General features: G+C 39.2%; 1 protein-coding gene and 1 pseudogene across 6 annotated transcripts in view; one reads left to right on the forward strand and one right to left on the reverse strand.

Annotated features, from left to right (window-relative positions):
• Nucleotides 1-22,158, reverse strand: part of NAALAD2 (N-acetylated alpha-linked acidic dipeptidase 2) — a 115,041-nt gene that overhangs the window by 61,872 nt on the left and 31,011 nt on the right. For 4 of the 5 annotated variants that reach the window (XM_082409894.1, XM_082409891.1, XM_082409890.1 and 1 more), the window contains one exon: nt 619-722. In XM_082409894.1, the coding sequence (XP_082266020.1) occupies nt 619-683 (65 nt within the window). In that variant the 5' untranslated portion in view covers nt 684-722. Of the gene's footprint in view, nt 1-618; nt 723-2,652; nt 2,756-22,158 lie in introns of all 5 variants that reach the window. The other variant, XM_082409892.1, reaches the window with a different exon arrangement.
• LOC309636688 (mitochondrial import receptor subunit TOM6 homolog pseudogene) overlaps nt 1-22,158 on the forward strand; it is a 115,408-nt pseudogene that overhangs the window by 30,252 nt on the left and 62,998 nt on the right. The window lies entirely within an intron of this gene.

Below are 22,158 nucleotides of genomic sequence, written 5' to 3' on the forward strand. Positions count from 1 at the left end.
AGTTAGAGGACCTGTTGCAGGAATGGAGCTATCAAGTAGATAACTATAGGATGAATAGGTGTGGTACACTGGAAGGAACCTGGAAAAATCTGTTAAAATTCCTCTCTGTGTCCCATTGTCTCTGCCTGGCTCAGCAAACTTTTTTTTTTACTACACATCTGCTTTCTATCTCCATGTGAATTACTTTCCTCCCCTTTGAAGTCCCAAACTACTTCCCCCTTTTGTCTTTAGCTAAAGATGGTATTTAAGGTGAGGGTTTTGGCCATTTGGGGGAATTACTCAATTCTTCTGGGTCTCTCCCATCTATACATGTTAAAAAAAAAAATGACTAAGTTATTTGCGAAATTTGTTTTTTCCTACTCCTATCTCAATTTTTATAGCTAATTATATGTTGACTAATAGAAGAGATCAGTCTATTAATTAGCACAGTTTCCCAACTTGATTAATATTCCCAAATTAAAATTAGATTATTCGTTCATTCAACGAGGCTATAGCATTCCAGACATTGTGAAAAATTTTGAAGATATGGTCCTTGCCTTTAGGAAGCCTACAACAGTGAGAAGGCAAATATTGAATAGGTAATTAAATGTAAGAAGTTCTAAGAAGGAGCAGTATTACCTTAAATGTGAAGGTTGTCGCTGCCTTAATAGGTGGCATCTGCAATCTTTATCTTGGCAATCCATTGTAAATAGTCCAGTTAACTGGTTCAGCAAGCCTTTCACCTTTGTAAAAATATGGACACAGAGTCATTTCATTATTTCATCTTCTCAATTAAGCATATAAAAGAAAGCTGCTATCACAGTTTCTAATTATTAGCATCTTAGAAGATATTTGCATCTTACAAAGCACACTTAACAAAGCAACATTGTTTGATTTATGCCAACCCCTTTCAGTCTTTCCTTCAAAGCTAAAAACTGTATAGGAGGGCTTCCCTGGTGGCGCAGTGGTTGAGAATCTGCCTGCCAATGCAGGGGACACGGGTTCGAGCCCTGGTCTGGGAAGATCCCACATGCCACGGAGCAACTAGGCCCATGAGCCACAACTACTGAGCCTGCGCGTCTGGAGCCTGTGCTCTGCAACAAGAGAGGCCACAATAGTGAGAGGCCCGCGCACCGCGATGAAGAGTGACCCCCACTTGCCACAACTAGAGAAAGCCCTCGCACAGAAACGAAGACCCAACACAGCCATAAATAAATAAAAAAACAAAAAAAACAAAAAAACAAAACTGTATAGGAAACTTTTAGTATTGGAAAATCAATCTCAGTAAAAGTATTTAACACATTTGATCTGCTCAGTATTCAGGGTCTCTAACATGACAGGATCTCACTATCTTCTCCATTAGTGAAGTTAAATTGTTCTTATATAATCTTTCTTTCCCTTCTCCTCTCACATCCTAGAAAAGGCAATCTTGTAACTTCAAAGTCCAAATCCTATCAGATGGATCACAGTAAGGTTTGAAAACAAAGTGTGACTTGTGTACTAATAAAGCAATATATGTAAGTTTCTTAATAAACATACTAATAATTAAGATTTAATAGAGAAGAAATAATATCTAGTGTCAAATTTCACATTTTCCCTGAAGATGTTGCATTATCTTTCATAAAAGAGGGATCTATGCTCACTGTACAGATATAGACATGATGCCATTAATGATGTCACAAGGTGATAGGATGATCTGGTCATCGAGATAGCAACATTTTCTTTCCAAAAAAGTGAAAAGTTAATGTCATGGTGGCTGAGATTCATGACAAAAAATACATTCCAATTGAGTATTTCTAAAATCCTGGGTCTAAAAACTGCCCAAAATTAGTTTCAAACTTAAGATGTGAGAATGTTAGTATATTGTACCATAAACCATAACACATAGAGCAGGTGAGAAGTGAGACAGGAGTATAGTGTGAAAAGTGTAAAAGACTAATAAAAGTAAGTGAGAAGAAATTTTAAAAGAAAAGCAGAAAACCATGATTGGATGATTTCCTCCTGATGTCACAATTACTCTACTCAACAGTAAATGTAGAAATTAGAAAAGATCCACCAAGTTAAAGTGTAAAACAGAGAGAGGACTGCCACCCATGTCCTCCTATCAATACAGGGTGTGTGTACCATGATGCTAACATTCCAGGTGGTACCTTGGCGTTGGTAAGTTATATTTATTTGGCTTTTAAGCCATGTTTTCCTATCCAGTATTTCTCATCCCTTATAATTAACATGTACCTTCAGCCTATTTTCCATGATAGCTTGTACATAATAGTGCTAGGATCAGGGGACCACTCATGCTTTTTCTTCCAACACTCTCATCCTCTATCCTCATTTACATCCTCAGTCCCTGTGTACTTTCCCTATCATTAGATTATGAATAAATCTCTCGAGATTTTTGATCTTCCTTCTGACAGCCCTTTCTCTATTCCATCTTACCTGACACCTATTTTTACTTGATGATACCCCTTGTCCTAAAACCAGAGAAAAATCCACTTCATGGGGAAGTAGGAATGAGTCACATAGGGACTCATGGAGTCAGAAAGGAAGGATGGACCTTTGCTCTGACATCATAAATCACTGGGTGTTCTCTTTTGAAGTTACTACCCTCTGATTATATCATCTGCTTCTTATTCACATCATTGTCCCCAGTTGAGCACCAAGATATTCTCCCACCTTCTGTAATGGTTTGAACAGCTGTCTTGTAGATTTTTGGTGTACCTCTGGCACTTCACTCTGCCTTTTCTTTCACATTTTGCATCCAATCCACCAGTAAGTTCTACTGGCTCTGCAATCAAAATATATCATGAATCCAGCTGCTTCACCAGTATTCATCTAATCCTAGCCCCAGTCATCTCTCATCTAGACTTCCGCAACAGACCCCTAGTGGGGGTCTTCCTCCACTGTTGCTCCTGTTGTTACTTTAGGAAGAAAACTCTATGGAGTCAATCAGATCATGTTATTATTAAAATCCTTCAAAGCTTTCTCATTAAACTTAAAAACAAAATTCAGACTCCTTAGAGTGGCAACTAAACCTACTTGATCTAGCTTTTGAAGCTTGCCTCCTTTCAAGGGAAGACAACACTAAGGAAACACATGCAGACCAAGTACATACAGACCAGGAAACAGCCACATCAGCAGAGATCACCAGCATCACAAAGAACCAGACAATCCCAGAGGGAGGCCTGTGGTAATGTGCTCTCCCAGCGCTCGTGTAGTACGTCCATATGCCTACAGATGAAGGCATTGGTAAATGTCCAGTGGCTAAGAGCATTCCTGGCCTTCTTCTACAGTATTGTCCAAGGCTTGCTAACAAGACAAAATAACAAAAAAAGCAGTTTTCAACAATTTTATAATTGGAGGCAGTTGTTGGAAAAGCTAAAATTATTTCATGTTTTTCCTTCAGTGAGCTGAGACTGGTACCTCTTCTTGACCAGCTAGAGTGACCAAGGGCAGTATAACTCATAATAATAGCAATATAATTCATATTCTGCAAGCCCTATCCATAATAAAGGTCAAGCCTATATTTCCCTAAACTGCATTGACAATATTTATGATTCAGTGTTTATTCTCTGCTCTCTAAATCTCAGACCACCCTGAGAAAGGCTGTCAGGCATTTGCCAGGCATCTCACTACTACAAGCTTTCATGCAGAATGCCTTTTTTCTTATAGTAAGGCTATTCATGAATAAGTGAAAGAGGTTTTCAGATGATCAAGTGGTGAAGTTACTGCAGACTCTGGTTCATACACAGGGTGAAAAAGATAAAGGGAAGAAGAGCCAAAGGGTAAGAGATCCATGGTGTGGTCCAAGGGGATGTGAAATAATGCTCAATGAATGCTCTCTGGCTTTCACAAAGACCAAAATTTTAACAACAAATCTATTCCATTTCCTAAAACACAGGTCATTCTTCCACAGCAAAACTAAATCTCTAACCAACATAGACAATTTAAAAATTCCTTTATGCTGGAACAAAATATCTTAGTGTAGCTTGCATATTGCAAATAGGATAAAAGACCCTAGAACTAAGTGAATAAGTAAAGCTGGACTTTGAATGTGTCAAAAAAATGAAAGGATGATTATATTCAGCTGTACATTGTCACCAGTTTTTCCTCAAAAATATTTTAAAAAATCAACTCCAATCAATTTGGAAGATAGCTAGATCCCAGGACCATAATCCTGGTAATTGTCATCTTTGTGTGGTACGCAGGCATACTATAAAGCCAGTATCTTAACATCAAAACATTGTGTTTTCTGAATTGCTCAGAGAAGAAAGATTCTGTCCTTGCAATTTATTGGCCTGAAGAGACCCTGCCCCACTCCGACAAAATACAGCCAAGTAGAAAGACAACCTTCGTGGACAATCACATTTCTTATTTCATTAGTTTTGGTGAAATCAAATTTAAAACTGATCTATAAATACAGAGTTTAAAGTGAGGTGATTCCTATTTACCTTCCACTTTAAAAATTGCTTTGGAAACTTGCTCTGTAGGCATTGGGACATGGCATCTCACTTGAGTGAAAGGGTGGTTCGCCTGTGATTAAAACAACTCCCCCAAAATTAAAATTAGAATTACCATATGATATGATCCTGCAATTCTACTTCTGGGTATTTACCCAAAGAAAACAAAAACATTAATTTGAAAAGATATCCAGAGACTTTCCTGGTGGTCCAGTGGTTAAGACTCCATGCTCCCAATGCAGGGGGCCTGGGTTCGAGCCCTAGTCGGGAACTAAAATCCCACATACTGCAACTAAGCCCACGGGCCACAGCTACTGAGCCTGCACACTCTAGAGCCTGCGCGCCGCAACTAGAGACGCCAGTATGCTGCAACGAAGACCCAGTACAGCTTAAATAAATAAATAAAAAATTTAAAATAAAGGGAACCACATTGAAATTAAAAAAAAAAGAAAAGATATCTACACCCCCATGTTCATTGCACATTATTTATAATAGCCAAAACATGGAAACAATCTAAATGTACATCACTGGATAAATGGATAAAACAGTGTGATAGGTATATATCACATTATACATATATATATATGCCATAAAAAAGAATGAAATCTTGTCATTTGTAACAACATAGATGGACCTTGAGGACATTGCGCTAAGTAAAATAAGTCAGACAGGAAAAGTTAAATACCATATGATCTCACTTATGTGGAATCTATAAAGCAAAAAAACACACATATACATACACATGTTCTTTAGATTTGTCCACTGAGAGGACCCGGGAGAAGCACATTTCAGGAGCGGTGAACACACATATATTCTTGGCTAATATCATTCTCCTCTAAGTGGACTGAGGATCATTGGGGAAATGGTTTATTCCAGGGCTGTGGAAAAGGAAATGCAAGTCTGGAACATCTTGTGCCAGAAATCAAGGAAATGCTCAAAGAATGATGGAGACACATCAAAAGGACAGGGAGGGCATCTTGAAGGGGCTGCTATTGATCAAACCTGGGACAAATTAACTCAAAATAAATAATGCTTGTAGTTAATTATAACTCACTGAATAAAATTGGAAATCATGAGTCCAAACAGTTATAAATGAATGAATAAATTAAAATGATATAAATGAATAAATTTAATGTTTGATGAGGAATATGCTTTTTACATAGCTTCTAAGTACATAGCCATAAATATATTTAAAAGGGAAAAAGTAACTTTTTTTTTTTTTTTTTTTGGCTGCACCACACAGCTTGTAAGGATCTCAGTTCCCTAACCAGGGATTGAACCTGGGCACTGTCAGTGAAAGCCCAGAATCCTAACCACTAGGCCACCAGGGAACTGCCTGGGAAAAAGAGGGGAAACCTGACAGACACCACCTTAAACAAGTGACCTAAATGAACAACATCAAAATGGGCCCATCAAAATAGTGCACCATTAGATAGGATGCAATAGAAACAGCATCACTTTTGTGATTTTCTGGTCAAGATGCATAACCTATTTGTAATCAGGAGAAAACAGACAAAATTACTTTAAGAGATATTCTACAAAATATCCAACCTTTCATTGTCAAAAGTATCAAGGGCATGAAAGTTAAGACTAAGGACCTGTTCCAAAATATATATATATATTTAGAAGAAAAGTAGAGCTGAGAGACCCCTGAGTTACACAAATCTGTCCAATTTAACTCAAAAAACATAAACTGACAATTTTGCAAATTTCTCAATGTCCAATTTGCAAATATTTACAAACTTAAACTAATAATAATTTTATACAATTTTATTTGTAATGCAGAAAAGTTCAGATGTCTTAGAAGTTGATTAGTCTCTATTCCACATTTCTAAATCAGTAAAAGTCCTTTAAAAGTTGATTTGCCATGGGACTTCCCTGGTGGCGCAGTGGTTAAGAATCCACCTGCCAATGCAGGGGACACGGGTTCGAGCCCTGGTCCGGGAAGATCCCACATGCCACAGAGCAACTAAGCCCATGCACCACAACTACTGAGCCTGCGTTCTAGAGCCCACACTCTAGAGCCCATGAGCCACAACTACTGAAGCCCCTGTGCCTAGAGCCCCTGCTCTGCAACAAGAGAAGTCACCGAAGTGAGAAGATGGCTCACTACAACAAAGAGTAGCCCCTACTCACTGCAGCTAGAGAAAGCCCGTACACAGCAATGAAGACCCAATGCAGCCAAAAATAAATAAATAAATTTATATTTAAAAAAGGGGGCTTCCCTGGTGGTGCAGTGGTTGAGAATCCGCCTGCCAATACAGGGGACACAGGTTCGAGCCCTGGTCTGGGAAGATCCCACATGCCGCAGAGAGACTGGGCCCATGAGCCACAATTACTGAGCCTGCACGTCTGGAGCCTGTGCTCCACAACAAGAGAGGCTGCAATAGTGAGAGGTCCGCGCACCGCGATGAAGAGTGGCCCCCGCTCGCCGCAACTAGAGAAAGCCCTGGCACAGAAACGAAGACCCAACACAGCCAAAAATAAATAAATTAATTAATTTAAAAAAAGAAAAGGAACATACATATCGATAATTACCTTAAATGTAAAAGGGTTAAGTGCTCCAACCAAAAGACATAGACTGGCTGAATGGATATAGAAACAAGACCCATATATATGCTGTCTACAATAGACACACTTCAGATCTAGAGACTCATACAGAATGAAAATTAGGGGATGGAGAATGGTATTCTATGCAAATGGAAATCAAAAGAAAGCTGGAATAGCAATACTCATATCAGACAAAATAGACTTTAAAATAAAGACTGTTATAAGAGACAAAGAAGGACATTACATAATGATCAAGGGACCAATCCAAGAAGGAGATATTACAATTGTAACTATTGGGTTGGCCAAAAAGTTCATTTGGGTTATGCTGTATGATGTTACAGAAAACCCTGAACGAACTTTTTGGGCAACCCAATATATATGCACCCAACATAGAAACACCTCAATATACAAGGCAAATGTTAACAGACATAAAAGGAGACACTGACAGTAACACAATAATAATAGGGGACTTTAGGACCCCACTTACATCAACGGACAGATCATCCAGACAGAAAATCAACAAGGAAACACAGGCCTTAAATGACACATTAGACCAGATGGACTTAACTAATATTTATAGAACTTTCCATCTGAAAGCAGCAGAACACACACTTCTCAAGTGCACAGGGAACATTCTCCAGGATAGATCATGTGCTGGGTCACAAAACAAGTCTCTGTAAACTTAAGAACATTGGAATCATATCAAGCATCTCTTCCGACTACAATGTTATGAGATTAGAAATCAACTACAAGAAAAAAACTGCAAAAAACACAAACACGTGGAGGCTAAACAATATGCTACTAAACAATCAATGAATCACTAAAGAAATTAAAGAGGAAATCAGAAAGTACCTAGAGACAACTGAAAATGAAAACATGATCCTCCAAAACCCATGGGATGCAGCAAAAGCATTTGTAAGAGGAAAGTTTTTAGCAATACAAGCTTACCTCAGGAAACAAGAAAAATCTCAAATAAACAACTCAAGTTTACACCTTAAGCAACTAAAGAACAACAAAACCCAAAGTTAGTAGAAAGAAACATATCATAGAGATCAGAGCAGAAATAAATGAAACAGAGACTAAAAAAAAAAAAAAAAAAAAGGAAAAGATCAATGAAACTCAAAACTGGTTCTTTGAAAAGATAAACAAAATTGATAAACCTTTAGCTAGACTCATCAAGAAAAAAGGGAGAGGTCCCAAATCAATAAAATCAGAAATGAAAAAGGAAAAGTTACAATTGACACCACAGAAATACAAAGTTCCATGAGAGACTATTACAAGAAACTATATGCAAATAAAATGGAACCTAGAAGAAACAGACAAATTCTTACAGGCGTATAATCACCCAAGACTGAACCATGAAGAAAGAGAAGATATGAACAGAAAAATTACCATTAATGAAAGTGAAACAGTAATAAGAAAAACTATCAAAAAGCAAAAGTTGTAAACCAGAAGGCTTCACAGGTGAATGCTACCAACCATTTAGAAAAGAGTTAACACCTATTCTTCTCAAACTGTACTAAAAAACTGCAGAGGAACATTTGTGAACTCATTCTACAAGGCTACGATCACCCTGATACCAAAACCAGACAAAGATGTCACAAAAAAGAAAACTACAGGCCAATATCACTGAGAAACATAGATGCAAAAATCCTCAACAAACTATTATCAAACCAAATCCAACAATACATTAAAAGGATCATACACCATGATCAAGTGGCATTTATCCCATGGATTTAAATATCTGCAAATTAATCAATGTACACCACATTAACAAACTGAAGAATGAAAACCATATGATCATCTCAACAGATGCAGAAAAAGCTTTTGATAATATTCAAAATCCTTTTATAATAAAAACTCTCCAGAAAGTGGACACTGGGGGGAACATAACTCAACATAATAAAGGCCATATATGACAAACACACGGATTCAGGGCAAGATGGCAGAAGAGTAAGACGCGGAGATCACCTTCCTTCCCACAGATACATTAGAAATACATCTACACGTGCTCCTACAGAACACACACTGAACGCCGGCAGAAGACGTCAGACCTCCCAAAAGGCAAGAAACTCCCCACGTACCTGGGTAGGGCAAAAGAAAAAAGAAATAACAGAGACAAAAGAACAGGGATGGGACCTGCACCAGTGGGAGGGAGCTGTGAAGGAGGAAAGGTTTCCACACACTAGAAGCCCCTTCGCGGGTGGAGACTGCAGGTGGCAGAGGGGGGAAGCTTCAGAGCCACGGAGGAGAGTGCAACCACAGGGGCACAGAGGGAAAAGCGGAGAGATTCCCGCACAGAGGCTCGGCACCGAGCAGCACTCACCAGCCCGAGAGGCTTGTCTGCTCACCCGCCGGGGCGGGCGGGGCTGGGAGCTGAGGCTCAGGCTTCGGTCAGATCGCAGGGAGAGGACTGGGGTTGGCGGCGTGAACACAGCTGGAAGGGGGCTAGTGCGCCACAGCTAGCCAGCAGGGAGTCCAGGAGAAAGTCTGCAGCTGCCAAAGAGGCAAGAGACTTTTTCTTGCCTCTTTGTTTCATGGTGCGCGAGGAGAGGGGATTCAGAGCGCCGCCTTAACGAGCTCCAGAGGCGGGCGCGATCCGCGGCTATCAGCGCGGACCCCAGAGACGGGCATGAGACGCTAAGGCTGCTGCTGCCGCCACCAAGAAGCCTGAGTGCGAACACAGGTCACTCTCCACACCGCCCCTCCCGGGAGCCAGTGCAGCCCGCCACTGCCAGGGTCCCGTGATCCAGGGACAACTTCCCCGGGAGAACGCACGGCCAGCCTCAGGCTGCTGCAACGTCACGCTGGCCTCTGCCGCCGCAGGCTCGCCCCGCCTCCTCCATGCCCCTCCCTCCCCCCCGCCTGAGTGAGCCAGAGCCCCCGAAGCAGCTGCTCCTTTAACCCCGTCCTGTGAGAGCGAAGAACAGACGCCCTCAGGCGACCTACACGCAGAGGCGGGTCCAAATCCAAAGCTGAACCCCGGGAGCTGTGCAAACAAAGGAGAGAAAGGGGAATCTCTCCCAGCAGCCTCAGAAGCAGCGGATTAAAGCTCCACAAACAACTTGATGTACCTGCATCTGTTGAATACCTGAATAGACAATGAATCATTCCAAATTCAGAAGGTGGACTTTGGGAGGAGGATATATTAATTTTTCCCCTTTTCCTTTTTTTGTGAGTGTATATGTGTATGCTTCTGGGTGAAATTTTTTTTCTTAATAATTTTTTCCTTATTTATTATTTTAAAAAAATTAAAAAAATTTTTTTCTTAATAATTTTTTTGTTATTTTTTATTTTAAAAAATTAAAAAAATTTTTTCTTAATAATTTTTTTCTTATTTTTATTATAAAAATTAATAAATTTATTTTTAAAAATTAAAAAAGAATTCTTAATAATTTTTTCTTATTTTTTTTTCTAATAGCTTTCTATTATTTTATTTTATCCTCTTGCTTTCTTTCTTTCTATTTTTTCTCCCTTTTATTCTGAGCCGTGTGGATGAAAGGCTCTTGGTACTCCAACCAGGCATCAGGGCTGTGCCTCTGAGGTGGGAGAGCCAACTTCAGGACACTGGTCCACAAGAGACCTCCCAGCTCCACGCAATACCAAATGGCGAAAATCTCTCAGAGATCTCCATCTCAATATCAAGACCCAGCTTCACTCAACGACAAGCAAGCTACAGTGCTGGACACCTTATGCCAAACAACTAGCAAGACAGGAACACAGCCCCATCCATTAGCAGAGAGGCTGCCTAAAATCATAATAAGGCCACAGACACCCCAAAACACACCACCAGACGTGGACGTGCCCACCAGAAAGACAAGATCCAGCCTTATCCACCAGAACACAGGCACTAGTCCCCTCCACCAGGAAACCTACACAACCCACTGAACCAACCTTAGCCACTGGGGACAGATACCAAAAACAACGGGAACTACGAACCTGCAGCCTGTGAAAAGGAGACCCCAAACACAGTAAGATAAGCAAAATGAGAAGACAGAAAACCACACAGCAGGTGAAGGAGCAGGGTCAAAACACACCAGACCTAACAAATGAAGAGGAAATAGGCAGTCTACCTGAAAAAGAATTCAGAATAATGATAGTAAAGATGATCCAAAATCTTGGAAATAGAATAGACAAAATGCAAGAAACAGTTAACAAGGACGTAGAAGAACTAAAGAGGAATCAAGCAACGATGAAAAACACAATAAATGAAAATAAAAATACTCTAGAAGGGATCAATAGCAGAAAAACTGAGGCAGAAGAACGGGTAAGTGACCTGGAAGATAAAATAGTGGAAATAACTACTGCAGAGCAGAATAAAGAAAAAAGAATGAAAAGAACTGAGGACAGTCTCAGAGACCTCTGGGACAACATTAAACGCACCAATATTCGAATTATAGGGGTCCCAGAAGAAGAAGAGAAAAAGAAAGGGACTGAGAAAATATTTGAAGAGATGATAGTTGAAAACTTCCCTAATATGGGAAAGGAAATAGTTAATCAAGTCCTGGAAGCACAGAGAGTCCCATACAGGATAAATCCAAGGAGAAACACGCCAAGACACATATTAATCAAACTATCAAGAATTAAATATAAAGAAAACATATTAAAAGCAGCAAGGGAGAAACCACAAATAACACACAAGGGAATCCCCATAAGGTTAACAGCTGACCTTTCAGCAGAAACTCTGCAAGCCAGAAGGAAGTGGCAGGACATATTTAAAGTGATGAAGGAGAAAAACCTACAACCAAGATTACTCTACCCAGCAAGGATCTCATTCAGATTTGATGGAGAAATTAAAACCTTTACAGACAAGCAAAAGCTGAGAGAGTTCAGCACCACCAAACCAGCTTTACAACAAATGCTAAAGGAACTTCTCTAGGCAAGAAACACAAGAGAAGGAAAACACCTACAATAACAAACCCAAAACATTTAAGAAAATGGGAAGAGGAACATACATATCGATAATAACCTTATATGTAAATGGATTAAATGCTCCCACCAAAAGACACAGACTGGCTGAATGGATACAAAAACAAGACCCATATATATGCTGTCTACAAAACACCCACTTTAGACCTAGGGACACATAAAGACTGAAAGTGAGGGGATGGAAAAAGATATTCCATGCAAATGGAAATCAAAAGAAAGCTGGAGTAGCAATTATCATATCAGACAAAATAGACTTTAAAATAAAGACTATTACAAGAGACAAAGAAGGACACTATATAATGATCAAGGGATCGATCCAAGAAGAAGGTATAACGATTGTAAATATTTATGCACCCAACATAGGAGCACCTCAATACATAAGGCAAATACTAACAGCCATAAAAGGGGAAATCGACAGTAACACAATCATAGTAGGGGACTTAAACACCCCACTTTCACCAATGGACAGATCATCCAAAATGAAAATAAATAAGGAAACACAAGCTTTAAATGATACATTAAACAAGATGCACTTAATTGATATTTATAGGACATTCCACCCAAAAACAACAGAATACACATTTTTCTCAAGTGCTCATGGAACATTCACCAGGATAGATCATATCTTGGGTCACAAATCAAGCCTTGGTAAATTTAAGAAAATTGAAATCATATCAAATATCTTTTCCGACCGCAACGCTATGAGACTAGATATCAATTACAGGAAAAGATCTGTAAAAATTACAAACACATGGAGGCTACACAATACACTACTTAATAACGAAGTGATCACTGAAGAAATCAAAGGGGAAATCAAAAAATACCTAGAAACAAATGACAATGGAGACACGACGACCCAAAACCTATGGGATGCAGCAAAAGCAGTTCTAAGAGAGAAGTTCATAGCAATACAAGCCTACATCAAGAAACAGGCAACATCTCGAATAAACAACCTAACCTTGTACCTAAAGCAATTAGAGAAAGAAGAACAAAAAAACCCCAAAGCTAGCAGAAGGAAAGAAATCATAAAGATCAGGTCAGAAATAAATGAAAAAGAAATGAAGGTGACAATAGCAAAGATCAATAAAGCTAAAAGCTGGTTCTTTGAGAAGATAAACAAAATTGATAAACCATTAGCCAGACTCATCAAGAGAAAAAGGGAGAAGACTCAAATCAATAGAAATAGAAATGAAAAAGGAGAAGTAACCACTGACACTGCAGAAATACAAAAGATCATGAGAGATTACTACAAGCAACTCTATGCCAATAAAATGGACAACCTGGAAGAAATGGACAAATTCTTAGAAATGCACAACCTTCCGAGACTGAACCAGGAAGAAATAGAAAATATGAAAAGACCAATCACAAGCACTGAAACTGAGACTGTGATTAAAAATCTTCCAACAAACAAAAGCCCAGGACCAGATGGCTTCACAGGCGAATTCTATCAAACATTTAGAGAAGAGCTAACACCTATCCTTCTCAAACTCTTCCAAAATATTGCAGAGGGAGGAACACTCCCCAACTCATTCTACGAGGCCACCATCACCCTGATACCAAAACCAGACAAAGATGTCACAAAGAAAGAAAACTACAGGCCAATATCACTGATGAACATAGGTGCAAAAATCCTCAACAAAATACAAGCAAACAGAATCCAACAGCACATTAAAAGGATCATACACCATGATCAAGTGGGGTTTATTCCAGGAATGCAAGGATTCTTCAATATATGCAAATTAATCAACGTGATACATCATATTAACAAATTGAAGGAGAAAAACCATATGATCATCTCAATAGATGCAGAGAAAGCTTTCGACAAAATTCAACACCCATTTATGATAAAAGCCCTGCAGAAAGTAGGCATAGAGGGAACTTTCCTCAACATAATAAAGGCCATATATGACAAACCCACAGCCAACATTGTCCTCAATGGTGAAAAACTGAAACCATTTCCACTAAGATCAGGAACAAGACATGGTTGCCCACTCTCACCACTATTATTCAACATAGTTTTGGAAGTGTTAGCCACAGCAATCAGAGAAGAAAAAGAAATAAAAGGAATCCAAATCAGAAAAGAAGAAGTAAAGCTGTCACTGTTTGCAGATGACATGATACTATACATAGAGAATCCTAAAGATGCTGCCTGAAAACTACTAGAGCTAATCAATGAATTTGGTAAAGTAGAAGGATACAAAATTAATGCACAGAAATCTCTTGCATTCCTATACACTAATGATGAAAAATCTGAAAGTGAAATTAAGAAAACACTTCCATTTACCATTGCAACAAAAAGAATAAAATATGTAGGAATAAACCTACCTAAGGAGACAAAAGACCTGTATGCAGAAAATTATAGGACACTGATGAAAGAAATTAAAGATGATACAAATAGATGGAGAGATATACCATGTTCTTGGATTGGAAGAATCAACATTGTGAAAATGACTCTACTACCCAAAGCAATCTACAGATTCAATGCAATCCCTATCAAACTACCACTGGCACTTTTCACAGAACTAGAACAAAATATTTCACAATTTGTATGGAAACACAAAACACCCCGAAGAGCCAAAGCAATCTTGAGAATGAAAAATGGAGCTGGAGGAATCAGGCTTCCTGACTTCAGACTATATTACAAAGCTACAGTAATCAAGACAGTTTGGTACTGGCACAAAAACAGAAACATAGATCAATGGAACAGGATAGAAAGGCCAGAGATAAAGCCACGCACATATGGTCACCTTATCTTTGATAGAGGAGGCACGCATATACAGTGGAGAAAAGACAGCCTCTTCAATAAGTGGTGCTGGGAAAACTGGACAGGTACATGTAAAAGAATGAAATTAAACACTCCCTGACACCATACACAAAAATAAACTCAAAATGGATTAAAGACCTAAGTGTAAGGCCAGACACTATCAAACTCTTAGAGGAAAACATAGGCAGAACACTCTCTGACATAAATCACAGCAAGATCCTTTTTGTCCCACCTCCTAGAGAAATGGAAATAAAAACAAAATAAACAAATGGGACCTAATGAAACTTAAAAGCTTTTGCACAGCAAAGGAAACCATAAACAAGACCCAAAGACAACCCTCAGAATGGGAGAAAATATTTGCAAATGAAGCAACTGACAAAGGATTAATCTCCAAGATTTACAAGCAGCTCATGCAGTTCAATAACAAAAAAACAAACAACCCAATCCAAAAATGGGCAGAAGACCTAAATAGACATTTCTCCAAAGAAGATATACAGATTGCCAACAGACACATGAAAGAATGCTCAACATCATTCATCATTAGAGAAATGCAAATCAAAACTACAATGAGATATCATCTCACACCGGTCAGAATGGCCATCATCAAAAAATCTACAAACAATAAATGCTGGAGAGGGTGTGGAGAAAAGGGAACACTCTTGCACTGTTGGTGGGAATGTAAATTGATACAGCCACTATGGAGAACAGTATGGAGGCTCCTTAAAAAACTAAAAATAGAACTACCATACGACCCAGCAATCCCACTACTGGGCATATACCCTGAGAAAACCATAATTCAAAAAGAGTAATGTCCCAAAATGTTCATTGCAGCTCTATTTACAATAGCCAGGACATGGAAGCAACCTAAGTGTCCATCATCGGATGAATGGATAAAGAAGATGTGGCACATATATACAATGGAATATTACTCAGCCATAAAAAGAAATGAAATGGAGGTATTTGTAGTGAGGTGGATGGGCCTAGAGTCTGTCATACAGAGTGAAGTAAGTCAGAAAAAGAAAAACAAATACAGTATGCTAACACATATATATGGAATCTAAGGAAAAAAAAAAAAATGGTCATGAAGAACCTAGTGGCAAGACGGGAATAAAGACACAGACCTACTAGAGAATGGACTTGAAGATATGGAGAGGGGGAGGGGTAAGATGTGACAGGGTGAGAGAGTGGCATGGACATATATACACTACCAAATGTAAAATAGATAGCTAGTGGGAAGCAGCCGCATAGCACAGGGAGATCAGGTCGGTGCTTTGTGACCACCTAGAGGGGTGGGATAGGGAGGGTGGGAGGGAGGGAGACGCAAGAGGGAAGAGATATGGGAACATATGTATATGTATAACTGATTCACTTTGTTATAAAGCAGAAACTAACACACCATTGTAAAGCAATTATATTCCAATAAAGATGTTTAAAAAAAAAAAAGAAAAAACTCTGGATTTTTAAGAGAAAAAGAAAAAAAAAAGACAGTATAGTATTAGTATAATGTGAGATATATTAATATGTACAACAATGAAACAGAATTAGAATCCAGAAATAGATAACACATCTATGTTCAATTGATTTTCAACAAAGATGCCAAGATAAGTCAAAAATGGATAGGATAATCTTTTCTACAAGTAGAGCTTAAACATTTGGGATTATATGCAAAATGAACCTCATCCTCACATTACACCATACAAAAAATTAACTAAAAATGGTTCATTGACCTAAATGTATTTCCTGAAAACTTCTAGAGGAATTCATGAAAAAGAAAAATTAGTGAGCTTGTGTTTAACAAAGATTTCTTGCACATGGCACCAAAATGAAACATAAAAGAAAAAACTGACAAATTGTATTCATCAATATTAAAAATTTCATTCTTCAAATAAGGCATCTAACAAAATTAAAAGAAAAGCCATAGCCTGGGAAAAAGAATTTGCAAACAAATATCTGATAAGGGAGTTTCATCCAAAAGAACTCTTACAATTCAATAAGACAAATAATCCAACAGAAACCACTGTACAATTAAGAAGACTCGAGTAGGCACTTCACCGAAGAAGATATCTGGATGGCAAATAAGGACATTGCCTTTGTCTGTTCCAGCTTCTGTAACAAAAATACCATAAACCCCAGAAACTTATTTCTCACAGTTCTAGGGGATGGAAAGTCAAAGATCAAGATGCTGGCAAACTCGACGTCTGGTGAAGGCCTGCCTCCTGGTTCACTGACAGCTGTTTTCTGGGTGTCCTCACGTGTTAGGAGTGAGGGAGCTCTCTGGAGTCTCTTTTACAATAATAGGACACACTGTATTCATGAGGGCTCCATCCTCATAACCTAATCATCTCCAAAAGTCCTGCCTCCAATATATCACATTGTTGATTAGGTTTTAACATACAGCTTTTGGAGGGACACAGACAGCCAGTCGATAGCATACATAAAATGATGCTCAACATCATTAGTTATTAGTAGTACATGTGCAAATTAAAACTACAGTGAGATACCACTACACAGTAAAAAATGAAATGGCTTAATAAAGGCAGACAATACTGTTGGTGAGGATGTGCCGGAATTGGAACTCATCAATTGCTGGTAACAAAATAAAACGGTCCAGCCACTCTGAAAAACAGTTCTGCAGGTTCTCAAATGATTAAACATATAAAACAAATAACTTAGCACTTTCACCCATAAATATCTACCCACAATAAATGGAAGACTTTTATGAAATTTCATAGCAGCATTACTCATATTCACTAAAAACTGGAAACAATCCAAATGCCCATCATTTAGTGGATGGATAAATAAATTGTGGTATATTCATAAAATGCAATACCTCTTAGCTAAAATGTAATAAATTACATATACCAAAAAAAGAATAATGAACCTCAAAAACATTATGTTAAATGAAAGGAGGCAGGCACAAAGAAAGGGCCATGTGTAGTATGATTTCATACATATGATGACCCTAAAAAGACAAAACTGTACAGACAGAAAGTAGATATCTGGTTGCATGGAACTGGGGATGGGAGTAGGGATTGACTGTGAAAGATCAGGAGGGATCTTTTGGAAAGACAAGTGTTCTAAAAGTGGGTGTGGTGATGGTTGCATAAAATAAATTTAAAAAACATTTATTAGAAGTCATTAAACTGTACATATTAAGTGGGTGAATTTTATGGTATATAAATTATACCTTGATTATGCTAATAAAATTATTGTAAGGCCGGGCCCCCGAAAGCTTTTCGTTTATGTAGGTTTTTTTTTAATGTCAGAATATGCCACATTAGAAATTAAAACTAAAAATAATTATTAATTTACTAAATAATTAAAATAACATTTATAAAACCATCTTAGGCCACAGGACAAATAATCTCTGAATATTATTTTAAATATAATTTTGACTTCACAGACTCCCACGGTTCTCAGAACCACACTTTGAGAACCTCTGTTGTAAGGACATATTTCCTGTGGGGTTGGGATGGGGAAGAGAATGGTCCAAATGTGGGGCTGCCTGGGCCCCTGGACACCAGGCCTGTACCTTGTTGATTGATCTTCTGGGCCGTGCAAACTAAGGACACTGCACATTGGCCATCTTGCACCCCTCCTAAGGTGCTGTAGCTGTACGGGCAAAAGAGCCTGCATTTTCCACCACTTCTTTCTCTCCACCACAGACCATAAAAAGCTATAGTAGCAAGTTCACAGTGTGCTTCCAGCCTTATGCTTTCCAATAAGATTTTTTCTTTTAATTGCCCATCTTCGTACAGCCTAAAAGTATCATCTTTTTTTTTTTTTAAATAAATGTATTTATTTATTTATTTTTGGTTGCATTGGGTCTTCGTTGCTGCGCATGGGCTTTCTCTAGTTGTGGCAAGCGGGGGCTACTCTTCATTGTGGTGCGTGGGCTTATTGCAGTGGCTTCTCTTGTTGTGGAGCATGAGCTCTAGGCACACAGGCTTCAATAGTTGTGGCACGTGGGCTCAGTAGTTGTGGCTCGCAGGTTCTAGAGCACAGGCTAGTAGGTGTGGCGCATGGGCTTAGTTGCTCCGTGGCATGTGGGATCTTCCCGGACCAGGGCTCGAACCCATGTCCCCTGCATTGGCAGGTGGAATCTTAACCACTGCGCCATCAGGGAAGTCCCTGAAAGAATCATCTTTAATGGATATGGACTCAGTCAGAGATTCTAAAATTATGGTCCAGCACCAACAGCAACATCTCATAATTTGTTAGATATGCAAACTCTGTGACCCCACCTCAGATCTACTGAATCAAGAATCTTTGTGGTTGAAGCCTAGCAAGCTGTGGTTTAACAAGCCCTGCAGGTGATTCTGATGCACCTACTAGGCTAAGTCAGTCTTGATGATTAACATCAAATCTGACTAGGATTCCTTCTTATAAAGGAAACAAAGCACAGCTGGGAAGGGCAGCTTCTTTCGCCCTCTCTCGTCTCCTCCCCTTCCTGAATGTGGACAGTGAGCAGAGATACAGAGAATCAGTTCCTGGTGTTGGGGGCAGACAAAATCAGGCAACAGGGGTTCCTTGAGAAGAAGCATCAACTAGAAGGTGAGAAAAGTGAGTTGTATAAAACAAAATTACCTTGCTTCTGGTTACTGTTAGTTTGTCTTTCCCTGTAGTTTGAATTAAGCCTTTAATCAAAGTTCCAACCTCATCTCTGCCCCTTGCTTGAATAAAAATTAGACCAGGACCATATTATGTGGAACAAACCCAGCTGTGGTCACCTTGATGGTAATGGGGGTTATCCAGAAAACCTTCAAAGAAGTGGAACTGGAGTGAGAACTGCCCTCTGCACCTGGAGACTCCCCTCTAGAACACTTTGGCAGGTTCTGAGTTTGCTCCTATTAATGAAAGAGGCTTCATTAGAGTTCATTCAAATGTCTGTGAGTACCGTAGGGATAACCATCTACATCCCCTCTTCTAATACGATCTTGCACTCATATTTTTGCTACTTGCAAAAAATCTGTAAAGTACGAAATAACAAAAATAAACTATTTTAACCCAGAATACATAAGTAGCCTTTATCAATGATTTTGTTAATATTTGTTAATATTTTTGGTATAAGTTTTTTTTTTAAATTTTGTGTTCCATTGGAGAAAATTTTATTAAGAAAATTAGCCAACAAAATCTACTGGGATTGACTGGTAAGATTGCTTTTATATATATTGAAAGAAGGATTGAGGGGAAGAGAAAGAGAAAAGATCCACATGGTGTGATATCAGTTGCAGTGTTGATATCCTTCTTGGGAAAAATTCAGAAGCAAGTCTTCTAGGGGTTAAATGATGTTTTCAAATGTATTTCACATATCACAGCAATTTCTGTATATTTTTGAAAACCTCTGAGTGTGAGTGTGTGAGCTTGCAGGCACACATGCAAATGAGGAGGGGAGAGAAGAAAGTCAGATATTCCCACCCTTCTGAAAGACTTTTTAATCTTTGAGGGGATCTTGTCTCTGGAGAAAAATAGCAAGAAAAAGAGGCCATGTTTTTCAAGGGTAAATGAAATTGGGAAATTTTTTTTCTCTTTTATCTGCTTTTTCTTTTTTTCTTTTAATTGTGAGAAGCTGGTTTCAGGTAAGTGATAGGCTAAGCAGGGATGATTATTGATGAAAGATTTCATACAATGGCTTTGAAAGGAATAGTACAGATGGTTCTTTTTACTGTTATCTTTCACTGAATTGGTGTGTATAAAGGTGGAAATTCATCCAATTTGTTCTTGTGGTTATTCCTTCCCTGTTTCTGTGAGTTTATTACTTATTTCAAGGAACAGAGGGGAGAAAAGCCCCACTTAGAAACTTTGGCACCAGGAGCTTTCTTAAATGTCTATTTTCATGTAAACCCAGGATGGGGCTTGTGGGCATTCCCACCTAGGAATATTGTACTCATGCTGCAGTGACCAAATCTCCAAAAGAATGAGGAATGGGGAGAAGCTATGAGAAGCTCTGCTCTGTGTAATAGTAGGGTGCTTGTTCTCAGTGCTAGAATGGGGACTTTGATCCAGAACTCCCTAATCTAAGGGAGCTGTATTCAGAGACAATTGGCAGGCTATGGCACGATCAAGCAAAAGGAAAGCTGAGTCCTGGTTGTGGGCTGAGTTGGGTCTTTGGGAGAAAAGAGGATCCCAGGACTCACGAACTCACTTCTTCATGCTTTACTGTGCCTAGAGTGCTTACACAGCTTCAGTATGTCTCCCATCTCTTTGTGGCTCCGCTAGGAGCCTAAAGGGATCCTGATGTCATCTACCTCTAAGGGCAGCTGACACCCTCTGTGGCTCTGAGAAACTCTTATTAAAAGCCACACCGAGGTTCAAGAGCATGGTGGAGCAGTCTAGGGATTCATTTTAGGAGGTGTGGGAGCATAAAAAAGCATTTCACTGCTACCCTACAAATTGAGAACTAAATGAAAGAAGGTCCAACTAACTAAAGCCCACCTCCTTGATTGTGAGTTCCTTAGCTGAGACCTTTGGCCATTTCCTACTGTGTCTTTTTTTCTTTTTTTAATTTATTTATTTTTATTTATTATTTATTTTTGGCTGTGTTGGGTCTTCGTTTCTGTGCGAGGGCTTTCTCTAGTTGCGGCGAGCGGGGGCCACTCTTCATCGCGGTGCGCGGGCCTCTCACTGTCGCGGCCTCTCTTGTTGCGGAGCACAGGCTCCAGACACGCAGGCTCAGTAGTTGTGGCTCACGGGCCTAGTTGCTCCGCGGCATGTGGGATCTTCCCAGACCAGGGCTCGAACCTGTGTCCCCTGCATTGGCAGGCAGATTCTCAACCACTGCGCCACCAGGGAAGCCCTCCTACTGTGTCTTATAAGCCAGGTTGAAGAGCTCCAGGTAGTGATACTTGAGATCTGTTACTATTGTAGGTCATGATATGGAGAGTGGGGGTGGGACTTAGAATGCTGAATGTGAAAAACAGATGAAATCTCCAATCTGGATTATATACAGATATGTCTGTTTTCCTACATCATTCTTCTATAACAAATTTTAAAGTTTTGAAAATCTTTTAAGTGCTTTCCCTATTTCATCAACTACTGTCTCACATTTGGGTTTTCTCTCTCTCTCTTGCTTGATTTTTATTACCTTTGCTTCAATTCCTGTATTTTTGCTTTTCTCATGAGTGAGCTCCCTCTCTCTTTTGTTGTCATTTTGTTCATGTACTCAGTAACAGTAGTAATTTAAATTTCTGCAAGGCACTGATCCAATTACCCCCCTTTGAGATAGGTACCTAGTTTGTTTTGCAAATGGGAACATGGCCACATCTCATCTCACGTTGACCAGGGCTAGTGAACAATGGGTCTGAGAATCAAACTCAGCAGTTTAGCTTTAGGGCCTGTGCTCTTAACCACAGGCCACAGTGCTCTTCACTGTCTTTTTCACTTTGGGTGTTAAAAAACAGCAGAAGTTTCATGCCAACTCCTTGAAATGGGATTTTCTACCACCAAGAATAATTTTGAAATGTGCAGGAAGTTTTTCCT

This window comes from Balaenoptera physalus (genome assembly GCF_965194825.1).
Source record: "Balaenoptera physalus genome assembly, chromosome: 10".
Classification (NCBI taxonomy): domain Eukaryota; kingdom Metazoa; phylum Chordata; class Mammalia; order Artiodactyla; family Balaenopteridae; genus Balaenoptera; species Balaenoptera physalus.